We start from the raw sequence: 20,771 nt of genomic DNA on the forward strand, positions 1-20,771 counted from the left end.
CCACAGCATAACACAGGCTGGAGCAGGAACAGGTCCAGGGAGGACAGGGGTGCGGGAGTGGTAACACAGATGTCTCTGACATAGGTATTTCTTGCTGGGAGTTGTTCTGTGAGTGTATAGTTCAAAATGTGTTTCCAACAGTAGGCATGCAGGTGTGCACGCCTACAAGAGTGTGCTCACGTGTGCATGTGTGCGCATGGGCGTGTGTGTGTGTTTCTGTGTGGGTGAGACTTGGCAGAGAGGCGGCACATGCTTCAGATGCTTAATCATCATGTCTTGGCCAGGGACACATGGCCAGAGCTTGCAAAGCTTCTCAGGGATCAGCCCCAGCCAAAGCACTGGGAGTAGCCAGCTTCCCCAACGGCTTACAATAAGAGCTTTGACAAGGCCAAAAGCTGGGACAATGCTCATGGCAACCCGGCAACAAAACAGTCAGCTTATCACACCAGCTCCATCACGGATGATCTATCTTTGGAAGGGAGTCTGAACATGTGTGTCCAGTGTAAGCGTTTTATAACTCATGGGCTAAATTCAGTCTTTGCAGAAAATACATGCCGAACTAAGGTTGCTGAAAAAGCCAAAGAGCTTCCAGAGACTCTGGAATAGTAACAACAGTTTTATGGTTGTTATAAATATTTGTAGAGCTGCACAGGTTACAAAAGCACTTTCACACTCATTATCGCATTTGACTTTCACAAAAACTCACTGAGGTAGGCAAGGATGACTATTTCCATTTTACAGTTGGAGAAACTGAGGCTCAGGGCGGCTATATAACTTGCTCAAGGTCCTACTGTTAGCAAATACGCTAGGACTAGAACCCAAGTGTACTAATCTATCACAGGGATGACTAGAACCCAAGGGACCTAATCTATCACAGGGATGACTAGAACCCAAGGGACCTAACCTATCACAGGGATGACGAGTCTTGGGCCTACTTTATACTTCCTAGAATACGTAGCCCACCGTGGGGGCAGGTTAGTGGCTTCTTCAATGCTTCAAGGATTAAGCCTAAAGGTCAAAAGAGCTCAGTTAGAAGGTGGTAACGACTATAAACAAATCACCTAGGGATCTTGTTAACATGACCTTAGGATTCAGTAGGTCTTGACGTGGGGCCTGAGATCTGCATTTCTAACAAGCTGCTGCTCCACGGACCCCATTTGGAATGGCAAGGGGTGAGGGGATGTTGCTGAATGCTGGTTACCTGGTTTTAGTTGCTTTTTATGAGTCTTAAACAAAAAACCAAGGCGATTAATTCTAATCTGTATCTGCCGGCTCTTGGAGCGCCCATAGGTCGGCAGGAACAGCAACAGACCAGTTGCTTTAATAGTAGACAGCATTTTTTCAGTGCTCACTAGGGCCGGGCACTGTTCCAATGGCTTTGCATGGATTATTTTATTTAATGGCCACAACCCTATGAAACAGGCTGAGAGAAAGGAAATAACCCACCAAAAGGGAAGCATATTAGCCTCGTTCTGAGAAGTGAAAGGAATAGGTCAAGCTGTAACTGTGGGTAAGAAGACATCGTCTCATGGTCATCTCAGCAGCAATTAAATTCAACAATCAGAAAGAAGGGTCAGACTCTAAGCATAGAAATAAGAATTATAGAAAAAGAGAGTACTTGGGGAACTTCAGGATGAAGAGTTTTAAAAGTGAATATAGCCCAGAAGGCCTGGAAACTACTTAGAACTTCTTATGAGCATCCTGGCATACAAGTGTGCTGAGGGCCCTTGGTAAGAAGCCTGGCTTCTTTGACTGCAAAAGTCAAAGGAGGCAGAGTAGGGAAAATAAGATATTTCTTCACGTGTAAATAGCTCAGGAGAAGAAAACAGGGAACCTGCAAGGTTAGAAGAAGGTGTCCCCAAAAGACTCCAATAAGCACCTTGCCAGGGACTAAAGCCAAATAAATGAACATTATCACAGACTGCTGGCACGAGAATGGCGGGCGAGAGATGTCTGGGCATCCTCTTCATTTTACAAATGGAGAAACTGACTTCTAAAGAGAGGAAGGGGCTTGCCCCGGGATACATGGGACTTAGAAGCAAAGCCAAGAATAGAACCTCGGTGACCTGCACTTCATCCAGTGCAACAAAAGATGGGAAGAAGTGAGCCGGGGAAGCCAGCCAGTAGGACCTGGCTGGGGAGAGTGCAAAAGAACTGCTGAGGGACAAAAGGGAGACAGAAGAGAGCCTGAACATACTCTGAGCCTTGTTTTTTATTTTCAAGTTGTCTTTCGGAGGAAGGCATCTGGATGTTCTAAATGAGATGGCGGTAAACGCACACAGTGTTCCAAGGCTAGTGGACTAAGTGGATGTTGATGAACCACCAGGACCAGGTGGCATCTACCCAGATTTTGGGTAAAACTGTGTAACCGCTGACCGAAGTGTATAGCTTGTTATTCCAAATAACTATTGTGCCACGAGCCTGGCAGATTGCCAATGAGTCTCCTCTCCATGAGAAGCATTTCAAAGGGGACCCAAGGAACTCCAGGCTGGTAGGATCACTGAACATGTTAGGCAAGTGTAACCTATTGGGAGTAAGGCATCATTTTTCCCGTAAATTAAATTAACCACCATTTGTGTAGCGTTTTACAGTTTACAAAGCACTTAGGGTAATCACGCCTAACTAATTGACTAGAATTGAGAGGATAGATGTGCATTTGGACAAAGGGAAACCAGTGGATGTAATCTATTCAGATTTTGAAAAGGCCCTTGACAAGGTCCCAGACCAAACACTGTTTTAAAAAGTTAAGTCACCATGGAACTGTGGAATCGTGTTTTGAAATGGATAGGGAAGTGGCTTATAGGCAGGAAAGCAAGAGAAGGGATAAGCAGGGACTTTTGGAGAAAGTGGTATGTACTAGGGATCAGCGTGGAGACCAGTTACGAGTTTGCTAAATCATCTGGGCAAACTTTTCTGACCAAAAGCTTTTGGGGGCAGCAAAGCAGATTTGTCCAAAGAGTGGCCTCTGAAATCTGAATCCTAACTCTCGACCTTAGCCACTGCATGACCTTAAGCAAATTACTCTACCTCTTCCAGCATCAGTTTTCTCATCTGTAAAGTGGGAACAATAATAGTGATGTTGTGAAAATGACATGAGGCAGTGCCTGGAAAGTCCTGGCACAGTGCTTGCAGCATGGTAAATGTCCAATAAACATAAGCTTCTATTATTTTTACTTATTATGCTTATTCAACATTCTTTTTATAGGATGCCAGGCTCTGAGCGATCATGTTATGCCCTAGGAATGGAACTTGGGAGCCACTGCAGACTAGTTCTTGAAAGCACTGGTAGAATTTGTTTTAGTAATTCAGAGGACAGAGATAACTGTAGACTGAGATGGTTGTGAAAGACTTCATTGAAGGAAACTAATAATTATGGAGCACCTAGTATGTTCCAGATAATGGGTTAGATGCCTTACAAACTTTCCCCCTCGATTTGATCCTGAAATAGTCCTATGAAGTTGGGGTAATGATCCCCACTATGATGGATGAGAGAATGCAGACTTAGATAAGAGGCTAAGAACTGACCCAGGTCCTGCTAGCTCATAAGGAATAGAGCCAGAATTCAAATACAAATTTACTCTACCCCTAAACCTATTTTTTTTTCACTGCATCATACTTGAAATGTACTTTTAGGGATGGGTATAATTTAAGAAAAAATAAAAGAGGGGTATCTATATAGAAATAAATGTGGGCAACGCTATGAAAACAGATAAAAACAGTATGTCTACTCTTTTTTTGCAGTACACGGGCCTCTCACTGTTGTGGCCTCTCCCGTTGCGGAGCACAGGCTCCGGATGCGCAGGCTCAGCGGGCATGGCTCACGGGCCCAGCCGCTCTGCGGCACGTGGGATCTTCCCGGACCGGGGCACGAACCCGTGTCCCCTGCATCGGCAGGCGGACTTTCAACCACTGCGCCACCAGGGAAGCCCAGTATGTCTACTCTTGCTCATGGGGCGTGAGTATGGTTGTTCTTGCCAAAGTGCAGGGTTCCTGTGGGGCTACTGATGGGAAATGAAGCCGAAAGGATACTTTAGGCTAGACCAGAAGGCCCTCAGAACTCTGCTAAGGAGTCTGAGCATTATCCTCCAGGCAGTGGGGACAGGATGAAGGTAGCTGAGCTCGGGAGTGGTCGGAGATGCTTTAGAAAGATTAACCTGGCAGCTGTACAAGGTAAATTTGGTGGAATCTTCTGCCTGGGTCTCTGATTCTTTGTTCTCTAATCTTCTAGCCTAAGGCTCTCAATACTCCTGTCTTAGCCTAGAAGACTGGAGACCACTTAAGATGTGACTGAAATAGCATATGCAGGCGGGTGAAAGGGGGATAGAAAGGAAACAGTGAGATAAGCAGAAAAAAATTACAGATCATCTACAGTGATTTGGTGCCCAACTATATATGAAGGGCAAGGGAGAAGAGTCAAAGACAACTTCAGTTTGAAGCCTCAGCGACTGGGAGAATGGTAGTGGCATTAGAAAAATAAGGATATTAAGGGAGGAGCCAGTTTGGGTGGTCTGTTGATACGTTTGATTTCTGACACATAGAGCTGGGGGTAATGGTGGGAAAGCCAGGAAGAAATGACTAGTGAGCAGCTGGAGATGTGGGATGGGAGCTCAGGACAGCAGTTAAGATTGGAGGTAATGATTTTATGAATTATCCCCATGGTGGTATAATAGTTAAAGAATGCTCACTGCAGCATTATCCACAACAGCCAAGAGGGAGAAACAACCTAAATGTCCATTGACGGCTAAATGGATAAAGAAATCGTGGTGCATACGTGTAGTGGAATATTACTCAGCATTAAGAAAGAAGGAAATCCTGTAGTCATATGCTACACGGATGAACCTTGAGGACATTACGCTAAGTGAAATAAGCCAGTCTCAGAAGGCCTACATGATTCCACTTAGATGAAGCAGTCAAACTCATAGATGCAGAAAGCAAAATGATGCTGCCAGGGTTTGAGGGAGGGGGAAAGGGGAGTTAGTGCAAATGTGGCTTGTGAGGGAATATTTTTTTTTGTGGTTGTTTTGCCTTCTTGACAGCATCAGCTATTTTTCTTCTATTTGTTTTCACCTAGCCGTCCAGTTATGTGTCATAGCCTATCAGTGTTAGACTACTTGTGGGAAAAAAACCAAATATGACAATCTAAAAAGAGAGGGTCAGCTAATGTCTTTTCCCTTGAAAGTTACCCCATCATTAGTTTTCACCAGACTCTCAAGATTGCATTTCTTTTTTCATCTCTTTTTATAACTGAGAAGAACCAAGGAAATCTCCAGTAGGAAACAGAGCCAACTGATTTAGGGCAGTTCATTTTAGACAATGAGAAACAGGAAGTTACCCTCTACCCAGGTCCAGATATTTAAAAGAAAAGAAAGGATACCTGAAAACTTCATTTTCTAGAGTGTAGTCTTTCCTTGAAGAACCGATGGCATTGTGTGTTGCAGAGATTTTAGGGGAGTTATAGAGAGCAGATTCAATTGGTATTTAATTCCGAAGCATCAGCATTTTAGCTCAGATTTGAGCCAGCACTAGTCAGTTACCTGCAAGGAAGCGGAGCTGGTTCTTCACTTTCATCATTCCATCACCAGAGCCTCCGATACACTCATCTTCATCATCGCCGCAGTCTCCACTTTCAAGCCCTTCCTCATCAAGGTTTTTATCCAAAACTCTACCCTTGGGCACAGACATGGTCCTCAGGAGCTGAAAGAAAACAACCAGGATTGTAGCAGCTCGTCATATTTCTCAGGCAGGGCTAAAACAGTGTGTTATTAACAGGAGGCATTAAAAAATGTTAAAAGAGTTACACAGAGGTTTTAAAAATCATTTTCAAACTTAAATAGACCTACACTGCTTATACTCTCTAGAGTTGCATACTTCTGGACCCTTCCATAGCATTTGATATAATTCTCCACCCTTCCACTCTACTTCCACCATCCAGTAGCCAGAGTGTATATTGTATCAGAACGTTCCCACGTCTTAAGTTCCTGAAAGCCTCCATGGGAGGAGAATTTACTGATGAGGAACTTAAGACATGATAGGCAAGGCATATTTATAGGCTGAGAGAACACCACGTTCAGAGAAGATGTTTATGGAAGCCCTCTCTAACTATATTTACATTCACTAAATTAAAGCAACAAGCGCATCCCACCAAATGAAGAGAACAGCAGTGACATTTTATACATATTTAAATGAATACTTATAATTCATTGCCTCGTATTATGCCCTGACCACTAGAAAAACTTTAAAAATATCTCCCGCTTCCACAATTTCAATAAGATGCTTTGAAATTCATTTTGCTTCATTGTAGATCATATGCCTAATAAGAGGCATGTCTGTTTTGCCCTTCAGTTTCTGGATTTTCAGTCACACAATCAATACCTTTCTAATTTTATGGTGACTCCTGCCTCCCAAATGTCTCTCCATTGACTCAGAGGCCCAGCTCACAGCATGAGAGGTCTCTGAGAGCAATTTTACTTTTCCTCACCCTCTCTCTCCAAGGCTGTAATCCAACATCTTCTATTCCTCCTCTAGCTTCTGCCCCATCATCCATTTTTAGTTCTAAATCTCAGTCCCACCTTCCATTTTTAAATAATGGACAACAAAAGATGTTGGATATGCAGAAAGTGAGATTTCTGCGATTGCAGAAGAGGTATCTGGAAGAAAAAAATGCTGCATACATAACACAGGCACATCTTGGTTTCTGTGGCTTCCACTGTCTGAGTTCACTGTCACTGCAAAATATACTCTTATGTTCTCCACCTGTGATTTAGCTGTTACACCATGATCTACTTGCAACAAGCTACGCATCACAGAGAAATATGACTGCAGGTTGGTTTCTCTTTTTAAGCAAAGAAAGAAAAGTCCACAACAAAAAGTTGGTTCTTTACTGGCCAACGACCTCTAATGTTGTCTGAGAAGTGAAGCCACCTCCCATCTCCCACTCCAGCAGCACCTCCACCCTGCTGCTCTAAGGCATGTGCTTCGCTACCCCACCTCCCAGCCCCACACATCTAAACGTATAATACACACACACGCAGTAGGATAAGATACACCAGTAGTTCTCTAACTTTTAGAATTTAGGACCCCTTTATACTCTTAGTGGGAATCCCAGGGAACTTCTGATTATATATAGTTATATCTATCCCCATTACCACCTTATAACTTATAACTGAGAAATTTAAAAAAATATGTAATAACTAATTTAAACGTAACAATAATAAACCCATGATATGTTAACATAAATAGCATTTTTGGAGTTGAGGAAGATGGCGGAAGAGTAAGACACGGAGATCACCTTCCTCCCCACAGATACATCAGAAATACATCTACACGTGGAACAACTCCTACAGAACACCTACTGAACGCTGGCAGAAGACCTCAGTCCTCCCAAAAGGCAAGAAAGTCCCCACGTACCTGGGTAGGGCAAAAGAAAAAAGAATAAACAGAGACAAAAGAATAGGGACGGGACCTGCACCAGTGGGAGGGAGCTGTGAAGGAGGAAAGGTTTCCACACACTAGGAAGGCCCTTCACGGGCAGAGACTGCGGGTGGCGGAAGGGGAAAGCTTCGGAACCACAGAGGAGAGCACAGCAACAGGGGTGTGGAGGGCAAACCGTAGAGATTCCCGCACAGAGGATCACGGCCGACCGGCACTCACCAGCCCGAGAGGCTTGTCTGCTCCCCCGCCGGGGCGGGCAGGGCTGGGAGCTGAGGCTAGGGCTTCCGTCGGAGTGCAGGGAGAGGATTGGGGTTGGCGGCGTGAACAGAGCCTGCAGGGGGTTAGTGCGCCTCGGCTGGCCGGGAGGGAATCCGGGGAAAAGTCTGGACCTGCCGAGGAGGCAAGAGACTTTTTCTTCCCTCTTCGTTTCCTGGTGCGCGAGGAGAGGGAATTAAGAGTGCTGCTTAAAGGAGCTCCAGAGACGGGAGCGAGCCGCGGCTAAAAGCGCGGACCCCAGAGACGGGCATGAGACGCTAAGGCTGCTGCTGCCGCCACCAAGAAGCCTGTGTGCAACCGCAGGTCACTATCCACACCTCGCCTCCCGGGAGCCTGTGCAGCCCGCCACTGCCAGGGTTCCGTGATCCAGGGACAACTTCCCCGGGAGAACGCACGGCGTGCCTCAGTCTGGTGCAACGTCACGCTGGCCTCTGCCTCCGCAGGCTCGTCCCACACTCTGTACCCCTTCCTCCCCCCGGCCTGAGTGAGCAAGAGCCCCCGAATCAGCGGCTCCTTTAACCCCATCCTGTCTGAGCGAAGAACAGACCCCTCCAGCGACCTACACGCAGAGGCGGGGCCAAATCCAAAGCTGAACCCCGGGAGCTGTGCGAACAAAGAAGAGAAAGGGAAATCTCTCCCAGCAGCCTTAGGAGCAGCGGATTAAAGCTCCACAATCAACTTCATGTACCCTGCATCTGTGGAATACCTGAATAGATAACGAATCATCCTAAATTGAGGAGGTGGACATGGAGAGCAAGATTTATTATTTTCCCCCCTTTTCCTCTGTTTGTGTGTATGTGTATGCTTCTGTGTGAGATCTTGTCTGTATAGCTTTGCTGTCACCATTTGTCCTAGCGTTCTGTCCGTCCGTTGTTTCATTTTTTTGCTTTTAAGAAACTTTTTTCTTAATAATTATTTTTTATTTTAATAACTTTATTTTATCTTACTTTTATTTTATTTTATTCTCTTGCTTTCTTTCTTTTGACTTTTTCTCCCTTTTATTCTAAGCCATGTGGATGAAGGGCTCTTGGTGCTCCAGCCAGGCGTCAGGGCTGTGCTTCTGAGGTGGGAGAGCCAAATTCAGCACACTGGTCCACAAGCGACCTCCCTGATCCACGTAATATCAAACGGCAAAAATCTCCCAGAGATCTCCATCTCAACACCAGCACTCAATGACCAGCAAGCTACAGTGCTGGACACGCTATGCCAAACAACTAGCAAGACAGGAACACAACCCCACCCATTAGCAGAGAGGCTGCCTAAAATCATAATAAGGCCAAGGACACCCCAAAACACACCACCAGACATGGACCTACACACCAGAACACAGACACTAGTCCCCTCCACCAGGAAGTCTACACAACCCACTGAACCAACTTTAGCCACTGGGGAGAGATACCAAAAACAACGGGAACTACGAACCTGCAGCCTGCAAAAAGGACACCCCAAATACAGTAAGATAAGCAAAATGAGAAGACAGAAAAACACAGCAGAAGGAGCAAGGTAAAAACCCACCAGACCTAACAAATGAAGAGGAAATAGAGGCAGTCTACCTGAGAAAGAATTCAGAATAATGATAGTAAAGATGATCCGAAATCTTGGAAATAAAATAGAGAAAGTGCAAGAAACATTTAACAAGGACCTAGAAGAACTCAAGAGGAAACAAGCAATGATGAACAACACAATAAATGAAATTAAAAATACTCTAGAAGGGATCAATAGCAGAATAACTGAGACAGAAGGACGGATAAGTGACCTGTAAGATAAAATAGTGGAAATAACTAAGGCAGAGCAGAATAAAGAAAAAAGAATGAAAAGATCCGAGGACAGTCTCAGAGATCTCTGGAACAACATTAAACGCACCAACGTTTGAATTATACGGGTCCCAGAAGAAGAAGAGAAAAAGAGAGGGACTGAGAAAATATTTGAACAGATTAGAGTTGAAAACTTCCCTAATATGGGAAAGGAAATTGTTAATCAAGTCCAGGATGCACGGAGAGTATCATACAGGATAAACCCAAGGAGAAACACGCCAAGACACGTATTAATCAAACTATCAAAAATTAAATACAAAGAACAAATATTAAAAGCAGCAAGGGAAAAACAACAAATAACACACAAGGGAATCCCCATAAGGGTTAACAGCTAATCTTTCAGCAGAAACTCTGCAAGCCAGAAGGTAGTGGCAGGACAGATTTAAAGTGATGAAGGAGAAAAACCTACAATCAAGATTACTCTACCCAGCAAGGATCTCATTCAGATTCCATGGAAAATTTAAAACCTTTACAGACAAGCAAAAGCTGAGAGTTCAGCACCACCAAACTAGCTTTACAACAAATGCTAAAGGAACTTCTCTAGGCAAGAAACACAAGAGAAGGAAGGGACCTACAATAACAAACCCAAAACAATTAAGAAAATGGGAATAGGAACATACATATTGATAATTGCCTTAAATATAAATGGATTAAATGCTCCCACCAAAAGACACAGACTGGCTGAATGGATAAAAAAACAAGACCCGTATATATGCTGTCTACAAGAGACCCACTTCACACCTAGGGACACATACAGACTGAAAGTGAGGGGATGGAAAAAGATATTACATGCAAATGGAAATCAAGAGAAAGCTGGAGTAGCAATTCTCATATCAGACAAAAGAGACTTTAAAATAAAGACTATTACAAGAGACAAAGAAGGAGACTACATAATGATCAAGGGATTGATCCAAGAAGAAGATATAACAATTGTAAATATTTATGCACCCAACATAGGAGCACCTCAATACATAAGGCAAATACTAACAGCCATAAAAGGGGAAATCAACAGTAACACAATCATAGTAGGGGACTTTAACATCCCACTTTCACCAAAGGACAGATCACCCAAAATGACAATAAATAAGGAAACACAAGCTTTAAATGACACATTAAACAAGATAGACTTAATTGATATTTATAGGACATTCCATCCAAAAACAACAGAATACACATTCTTCTCAAGTGCTCATGGAACATTCTCCAGGACAGACCATGTATTGGGCCATAAATCAAGCCTTGGTAAATTTAAGAAAATTGAAATCGTATCAAGTATCTTTTCCAACCACAATGCTATGAGACTAGATATCAATTACAGGAAAAAATCTGTAAAAAATACAAACACATGGAGGCTAAACAATACACTACCTAATAACGAAGTGATCACTGAAGAAATCAAAGAGGATATCAAAAAATACCAAGAAACAAATGACAATGGAGGCACGATGACCCAAAACCTATGGGATGCAGCAAAAGCAGTTCTAAGAGGGAAGTTTACAGCAATACAACCCTACCTTAAGAAACAGGAAACATCTCACATAAACCACCTAACCTTACACCTAAAGCAATTAGAGAAAGAAGAACAAAAAAACCCCAAAGTTAGCAGACGGAAAGAAATCATAAAGATCAGATCAGAAAGAAATGAAAAAGAAATGAAGGAAACAATAGCAAAGATCAATAAAACTAAAAGCTGGTTCTTTGAGAAGATAAACAAAATTGATAAACCATTAGCCAGACTCATCAGGAAAAAAAGGGAGAAGACTCAAATCAATAGAATTAGAAATGAAAAAGGAGAAGTAACAACTGACACTGCAGAAATACAAAGGATCATGAGAGATTACTACAAGCAACTCTATGCCAATAAAATGGACAACCTGGAAGAAATGGACAAATTCTTAAAAATACACAACCTGCCAAGACTGAACCAGGAAGAAATGGAAAATATGAACAGACCAATCACAAGCACTGAAATTGAAAGTGTGATTAAAAATCTTCCAACAAACCAAAGCCCAGGACCAGATGGCTTCACAGGCGAATTCTATCAAACATTTAGAGAAGAGCTGACACCTATTCTTCTCAAACTCTTCCACAATATAGCAGAGGGAGGAACACTCCCAAACTCATTCTCTGAGGCCACAATCACCCTGATACCAAAACCAGACAAAGATGTCACAAAGAAAGAAAACTACAGGCCAATATCACTGATGAACATAGATGCAAAAATCCTCAACAAAATACTAGCAAACAGAATCCAAAAGCACATTAAAAGGATCATACACCATGATCAAGTGGGGTTTATCCCAGGAATGCAAGGATTCTTCAATATACGCAAATCAATCAACATGATACACCATATTAACAAATTGAAGGAGAAAAACTATATGATCATCTCAATAGATGCAGAGAAAGCTTTTGACAAAATTCAACACCCATTTATGATAAAAACCCTGCAGAAAGTAGGCATAGAGGGAACTTTCCTCAACATAATAAAGGCCATATATGACAAACCCACAGCCAACATCGTCCTCAGTGGTGAAAAACTGAAAGCATTTCCACTAAGATCAGGAACAAGACAAGGTTGCCCACTCTCATCACTATTATTCAACATAGTTTTGGCAGTTTTAGCCATAGCAATCAGAGAAGGAAAATAAAAGGAATCCAAATCGGAAAAGAAGAAGTAAAGCTGTCACTGTTTGCAGATGACATGATAGTCTACGTAGAGAATCCTAAAGATTCCACCAGAAAACTACTAGAGCTAATCAATGCATTTGCTAAATAGCAGGATTCAAAATTAATGCACAGAAATCTCTGGCATTCCTATACACTACTGATGAAACATCTGAAAGCGAAATTAAGAAAACACTCCCATTTACCATTGCAACAAAAAGAATAAAATATCTAGGAATAAACCTCCCTAAGGAGATAAAAGACCTGTATACAGAAAATTATAAGACACTGATGAAAGAAATTAAAGATTATACAAATAAATGGAGAGATATACCATGTTCTTGGATTGGAACAATCAACATTGTGAAAATGACTCTACTGCCCAAAGCAATCTACAGATTCAGTGCAATCCCTATCAAAGTACCACTGGCATTTTTCACAGAACTAGAACAAAAAACTTCACAACTTGTATGGAAACACAAAAGACCCCGAATAGCCAAAGAAATCTTGAGAACAAAAAACGGAGCTGGAGGAATCAGGCTCCCTGCCTTCAGACTATACTACAAAGCTACAGTAATCAAGACAGTATGGTACTGGCACAAAAACAGAGATACAGATCAATGGAACAGGATAGAAAGCCCAGAGATAAACCCACACACATATGGTCACCTTATCTTTGATAGAGGCAAGAATATACAGTGGAGAAAAGACAGCCTCTTCAATAAGTGGTGCTGGGAAAACTGGAGAGTTACATGTAAAAGTATGAGATTAGAGCACTCTCTAACATCATACACAAAAATAAGCTCAAAATGGATTAAAGACCTAAATGTAAGGCCAGAAACTATCAAACTCTTAGAGGAAAACACAGGCAGAACACTCTATGACATAAATCACAGCAAGATCCTTTTTGACCCACCTCCTAGAGAAATGGAAATAAAAACAAAAATAAACAAATGGGATCGAATGAAACTTCAAAGCTTTTGCACAGCAAAGGAAACCATAGACAAGACCAAAAGAAAACCCTCAGAATGGGAGAAAATATTTGCAAATGAAGCAACTGACAAAGGATTAATCTCCAAAATTTACAAGCAGCTCATGCAGCTCAATAACAAAAAAAAAACAACCCAATCCAAAAATGGGCAGAAGACCTAAATAGACACTTCTCCAAAGAAGATATACAGATTGCCAACAAACACATGAAAGAATGCTCAATATCATTAGTCATTAGAGAAATGCAAATCAAAACTACAATGAGACATCATCTCACACCGCTCAGAATGGCCATCATCAAAAATCTACAAGGAATAAATGCTGAAGAGGGTGTGGAGAAAAGGCAACACTCTTGCACTGTTGGTGGGAATGTAAATTGATACAGCCACTATGGAGAACAGTATGGAGGTTCCTTAAAAAACTACATATAGAACTACCATATGACCCAGCAATCCCACTACTGGGCATATACCCTGAGAAAACCATAATTCAAAAAGAGTCATGTACCAATATGTTCACTGCAGCTGTATTTACAATAGCCAGGCCATGGAAGCAACCTAATTGTCCGTCATCAGATGAATGGATAAAGAAGATGTGGCACATATATACAATGGAATATTACTCAGCCATAAAAAGTAACGAAATTGAGTTATTTGTAGTGAGGTGGTTGGACCTAGAGTCTGTCATACAGAGTGAAGTAAGTCAGAAAGAGAAAGACAAATACCGTATGCTAACACATATATATGGAATTTAAGGAAAAAAATGTCATGAAGAACCTAGGGGTAAGACGGGAATAAAGACAGAGACCTACTAGAGAATGGACTTGAGGATATGGGGAGGGGGAAGGGTAAGCTGTGAAAAAGAGAGAGTGGCATGGACGTATATACACTACCAAACGTAAAACCGATAGCTAGTGGGAAGCAGCCGTATAGCACAGGGAGATCAGCTGGGTGGTTTGTGACCACCTAGAGGGGTGGCGTAGGGAGGATGCGAGGGAGGGAGAGGGAAGAGAGAAGAGATATGGGAGCATATGTATATGTATACCTGATTCACTTTGTTATAAAGCAGAAACTAACACACCATTGGATAGCAATTATACTCCAATAAAGGTGTTAAAAAATAGCATTTTTAATGAAAAATAAACATATTTTCCCCTGACATAAAACCATTAGAAGAAGGGTGGCATTGTTTTACATTTTTACACATATCTTTAATATCTAGTGTCATATGACAGCTGGATTGTCATATCTGCTTCTCCCTTCAATCTGTTGTTATATGTTGTTTTGGCTGAAACATCTGCAGAAAACCCAGCCTCTCACAGGTATGTAACGGGAAAAGAGAGAAGTACTTAATAGCCTTTTCAGATAATTGTGGATATTTTTCACTGATAACTACATAAAAATTCAACAAGGAGGAAAGGTTACTTGCAACGTTGAATACGAAACCATATAAATAAACTTTTCATGTTCTGTTACATTAAAATCCATTGGTATGTTTCGAACTTTGTATGGGCCTTTTACCCATTTTGTCTCATCATGCATGGATCATCCGGAAAATATTGGTTTACTCAGTTCTGCGGGTCTTCCAAATGTTGAAATCTTTCATTACATGATGTCAAAAAATCACATTGATTGGGCTTCCCTGGTGGCGCGGTTGTTGAGAGTCCGCCTGCCGATGCAGGGGACACAGGTTCGTGCCCCGGTCTGGGAAGATCCCGCATACCGCGGAGCGGCTGGGCCCGTGAGCCATGACCGCTGAGCCTGTGCGTCCGGAGCCTGTGCTCCGCAACCGGAGAGGCCACAACAGTGAGAGGCCCGCGTACCGCAAAAAAAAAAAAAAAAAAAAAAAAAATCACATTGATTAACATCACCTGCAATCTCATTTAAAAAAGTCTTTTAAATATTGGGAAGCTCTCAAGGTCATGGTGGTAGATACAAGTTTCCCAAAATTTTAATTTTCTCTTGAAAGTTCAAATGGTATCCTTGGCAACAAATACTGTCAGTTTTTCCTTTAACTGTCAGGCTCTCTTTGTTCCTTTCGAAGAAAATGGCTAGCAAATACTGATGTCTGTATAACCATCGTTTCTCAGTCATTACAGAGGCTAGTTTAGCTCATAGCTTAAATAATCTCACAAGTGCGTTTCCTTGAGACACATATCAACAGTTTGCAGCAGAAGTACCTTAAACATACGTCAAATGTCATAACACAGAATATTCTTTAGAAGTATACTCAGGCGTTAAGGTTTAATACATTAATCAGTTTTACTGCTTCAGCAATGATATTCTTAAGTGAAATGCCTTTTATTTTCCTGCACGTGGATGCCAGTGAAGAGTACAATGATGACGAGCACACTTTGGTGCCACTGCCTTGATTCATACTGTGGTGCCAACAGTTGTACTCACTATTGCTTCTGCAGCATCAGTGCAGATATCAGCACAGCGGAAAAGGCAAGTAACAGTATTGTGGTGCAAGTAATTTTGACCTTGCGGATCCCTGGGTTTCATAGACTACCAGGGTTCATAAACTATTCTTTGAGTACTACTAACCTAGACTATAATGTCATTTCAGTTTGACCAAAATACCCCAACTTCTTCTATTACCATTATTTCATATGGGAAAATTGCTTTTGACATACGCATTTGAAGGTCAATTTTGAAAAATGCATCCTTCGTGTATGTCATGGATTACCTGAATTAGAACTGTTCACATAAGGGGAATCTGCGGTTAGATACAGCTTTGTGAACTTTCTCTTTCTCAAGCACGTCTCACATCTGCGCCTTTCATTAATCCCTTCAGCAAACATTAATTGAGCACCTAATGTGAGTTGTTTTCATTTCTATTGAAAGCACTCCATCCTTTCAAGCCAAGTTCAAATGTCACTTCCTTAATAAAGCCTTCCTGGCCACCACAGATAGTTATTATAATTCTCCCTTTCCCTCTTCCAGCACTGCTCCCTTTATCTGTACCTCCTAAAGAGCACTTTACGTATGCAACCTGGTATTATTTATTTGTACACGTGGCTTCCCTCCACCACCAGACTGTGAGCTGCCCAGGGGCTGTGCCTTATTTACCTTTGAACCCCACAGCATTTAAGGCAGTGTCTGGCACATAGTAGGCACTCAATAAATGTGCTATTGAACTGAAGCAAGATGAAGTGGCATGGCATCTTTAATTCTTTAAAAGCTACTTGCACAACCTCATGAAAAAGGAGAAAGCCAAAGCCCACATGAATTATAGAAAAACTTGTGAATGAATAACTAAACCCTTTTGGACGACCCTGGCTAAGATCTGTAGCTAATCTTTGAGAGGCCGTTTTCCAACCTCGTGTACAATGCCCCCAGTATTCTCCGGTATTTCAGTTTTTTTAAAGTGCAATTTAAAAAAAACTTTAAAACTTTGCCAGTGAAATTACTTCTTTAGTTCTCAAATGACTCCCATTTTGGAGACAACTTCAGCATTGAAGAAGGATTACAGCATACTTTCAAACCATATTACACAGACATCTGCTGAAGAGCCTACCCCTCACACATGAACAAAACAAATCCAAACCTAGAAAGCTATTGTTAATGCAAAAGTCTCAAAGAGTCCGAAGCTCCAGAGTGTTGAAAGAAGGGTAACGTGTCAGAGATGAGGAATTACCAGCAAGGACCGTGGATTTAGCATAGCCTGGAATTTGGCACAGAAATCAAATAAGCTAATTACAATTCACAATATTGACCGTTTTGTTCCCTCTCTCACTCTTTACAATGTCTTCCAGACTGAACGCTCACTTTATAAAAGAAAAGTTATGAGGGATTTGCACACAAATCAGTTAACTTTAGGTGCCTGATACTTCTGATGAACTGTTTGCCATTTTCAAAGGACGGTATCCTATTAGCTTTTTAAAAGCCAGGGCTCGGAATAATGATTATCAATGTAAACTATCTTATTAAAACACCGATGATTTTACTCCACGACCCCCAGAACCATTCCCTAAACCTGACATTTCTGCCGTGCACTGTTTGGCCCTCCTTAGCAGGAAGTACACGAGGCCTTCCCGCTGCCCAGCTTTTTCCACAGTTTCTACCCTCCTTGCGACTCTGACTCACATAAAATTATCATGGTTGCTTAAATATACAATCAATTTTTATTTTATAATCGATATTTTCATTATGTAAGTATTAATGTAATACAGAAAGAGGAAAGGAAAGAGAAATAAGGGGAAAAAAACCCAATTCCCAAACTTTAAGAACCAATGTTTGTGTTCTCTGGGGTAGCGTTGTTACTAATGTCTATATCTCTACACGGTTGAACTTGCATTTTAGAATCAGACTGACTTGGGTTAGAATTCTGGTTTTTCCCCTTATTAACTTCTTTCTTTCCACTTACTAACTTTGCTGCTTAATCTCCCTAAATCTCAATGTCCTCATCGGTAAAATGAGGAAAATAATGCCTGCCTCATAGAATGGTTGTTATGAATGTGATAAATGAAATGCTTTAAATGCGTTTAAAACACCTACACGGTGCCCCTCAGGGATCTACCCATTTTCCTAATGTTGAAAATATTACATTGCTTCTAGTTCTTTTTGCTCCTATAAATAAAGACGGATCAATCATCAGGAGCATTCCATAACTCCTGCCATAGTTTTCCTTAGTTTCCCGCCAGTAGGATTTACTGGGTCAAATGCTATGTACATTTTTATACACCATGGGAGTGAGTCTTCAATTTCCATAAGAATCACCTAGGACGTTCGTTAAAAACTCAGGCTCCCAGGCCCCACCCACAGAGCTTCTAACTTAGCAGGTCTGGGGTAGAGCACAGATCTGCACTGTTAACTATATCTACCCCTGCCCCTGCCCCAACCTTTCTGTGAGTGAACCACAGACCACACTTTAAGAAACGCTGCTCCAGTGTCACTCCACTTCCCAGAAATCTGGTGAAACCATCTTTGGACAAGAGTCACCTCAGCCCCACGTGTGTTTGAATTCTTAATGCACGTTCTTCAGACCATTTTATAAAAAAGTAAATGCAATCAGATGATTTCCTTTTCACTTAGGCATGGACATCGTGACCCTTTGTCTTTGTAGTTAATGAAAATACCCTTGTGTAAAGTGAGTGACTTTGTTTGATTAGAAAGGGAAATATTTAAAGCTAGCCCTGGAACAGGTACTCAGGGTTGTGTGATAAAAGGAAACAAAAAGCCCGGAATAATTACTTAAGAAAATTAAAACCACAGCATAAGAGGAAAAAAGGCTTTCTAGAATACAGCAATTTCATGTTCTTAAAACCATAACCAAGATAACAAAAGAGCACTGCAGCATGGGACGATGTGATTTGGCCAAAGCTCTTTTCATGCTTGCTTGACAGCAGAACAAAGATCAAACGACATACTTGTTGTTCTTAGGGGGATCAAATATGCTGAAATTAGACAGCGAGAGCAGCAACTCTTGATCTGTCTGTATGGTATAAGTAATGTGCCTCTTGGAATTACCTTGATTGCAAAGATATGAACCTTATCAGCCACACACTGTGCTAGGACTTAACATATGTTCTCTCATGTAATCCTTGAGTCTGCACCATCAATTTGTGTAATAGGGAAGATTGTCATCCCCATTTCCCACGTCAAGGGAGGCTCAGAGAGGGGATAAGAATTGACCAAGTTACTCAGTAAGTGATAGTGACCTCATTAAAAATATAGTCTTCTGCTTCCAAGTCCACAGGTGTTCAAAAAAAGAAAAAGCTCTCTTAGGTAAAGACATCAACTAATGGGGACTTCGTTCACATCTTTTGCCATCCTGACTTCTTTACCTAAGATAATTTCCAGTTCAATCTCATTTTCTCAGACGCTATCCATGAACTATACTTTGATGGGAAGCCTTTTGTTATTGGGCCGGAGAGCTGGGAGGGGGAGACAATGACATCGGATGCCTCCTGCTTGTTCTTCTCAGCCTCGCCATCTACTTAAATAACCAAACCATCTCATCACAAACAGGTTTGTTTTGAAAAGCTTCAGACAGCTGGTTAGAATAGAATGAAAAATTCCATTGCTGCTGTTCCATGGTTAAGAGTTTTCTTGACTTTAAGCTCTTCAGCATTTTAAAAATAAAGGACAAGTAACAAGAGTAGATACTACAAATATGGGGCTTGGTACATATTTTGAGGATTTAGCTGGTTTTGTCTCTTTTGGCTACTCACATACCTCTCTCTAGGCATTTTAAAAAATATCTGGAATCCAGGTTTCATTTTAAAGCTATTAAGCTGGGCTTACAAAACTGATTTTGAACTATTTGGATGCCCAGCTTTATCCAACCTGCAAGGAATGCTTTGGGGGTTTGGCTTTCCATGTCCACAGCAATGTAAATACATGCTTTACTGTTTGTATTTGAGTAGCATAAGCTAATGTGAAACAAATGTGTGACTCCAATGAGTCCCAGCTTTGGGGGAATGCCATTATTATTTATACGCTGTGCACATCCACAAGACCTAGGGCACGTGACCTCTGCTTTGCATGCACACTTTCTTTGAACGAATGCACCAAACCACAGCCACAACTAATTGGAAACAATTGCGACTCCACACATTTGAGGAGAAGCCAGAACCAAAGTGTATAGGGCTAGAATGAATGGCTATATATGCACTTCACACATTGCAGAGGCAATAAAGTATAACCCTTAAGAGTGTGAGCTTTGGAATCTGACCCGCATGGGTATGAATCTCTACTCAGCCTACTTACTGGCTGTGTTACTTTTGGCAAGTCACTTAACCTCTCTGAGCTTCAGTTTCCTTGCCTGTAAAATAGACGTTAATGCTATTCATTAACTTTGCAGGGTTGTTGAAGAATTAAGTTCAACAGCACCTTTCACCTTTCACAGTCCCATGTATCCTTCTTTCATAGAACTTTCCACAGTTTGTAATTATATATTCCCCTGTTGCACCCCGACTAGACTAAAAGAAGAAATAATGGTCTGTTTCAATGTGCTGCACGGTGTTTGGTACAAAGTAAATGTTCAATAAATACTCATTAAATGGATGAATGAACAGATAAATAGAATGCAGATAAAGTGCTTAGCACGTTGCTTGGCAAGGTAATTAGTTCTCGAACATGTTAACCCTGTTGCTAAGGATAATGATGATGATCTTGAAGATGAAGAAAGGGAGGAAGAGGAGAGGGAAGAGCAGTAGCAGCTACTGAGGCAGACACGAAGAGCTTAGTACACATGCCTCGTGAAGCACAACAAGTAACACCCCCTGGCCAAACACTGAGGCACCAGAAAAAAAGGGTGGGTGGAATTTTTGTAAGAGTCTGGGGAAACCCTGCTGGATGCTCCCAGTCAGACAAGGGTCTGTGCACTGAGGATGCACACAGAGATATGTAGTAATAAAGAGCAATGGGACCCGGCAGAGGCTGTGCTTCCATGTGGTGCCACTAAGAAGGCCACCCACACCCAGATACACTTTTGCCTGGGCATTGCTTCCATGTCTGCCTCTTATCCACAGCACACACTTTCTCTACCACTTCTAGCTTCCCCGATTCTTACTTTACGTTTGTTAATGTAGCCTGGAAACTTGTGAGAATAAGTCCTCCCAACTCAATAAATACCTGGATAGTAAAA

At 41.7% G+C, this 20,771-nt stretch overlaps 1 protein-coding gene across 1 annotated transcript in view; it reads right to left on the reverse strand.

Moving 5' to 3' along the window:
• The window catches only part of GPC3 (glypican 3), a 442,885-nt gene that overhangs the window by 59,317 nt on the left and 362,797 nt on the right, over positions 1–20,771 (reverse strand). The window contains exon 7 of the mRNA XM_082681955.1: positions 5,535–5,694. Within this exon, the coding sequence (XP_082538081.1) occupies positions 5,535–5,694 (160 nt within the window). The remainder of the gene's footprint in view (positions 1–5,534; positions 5,695–20,771) is intronic.

The sequence above is a fragment of the Grampus griseus genome, assembly GCF_964374135.1.
Source record: "Grampus griseus genome assembly, chromosome: X".
NCBI lineage: Eukaryota > Metazoa > Chordata > Mammalia > Artiodactyla > Delphinidae > Grampus > Grampus griseus.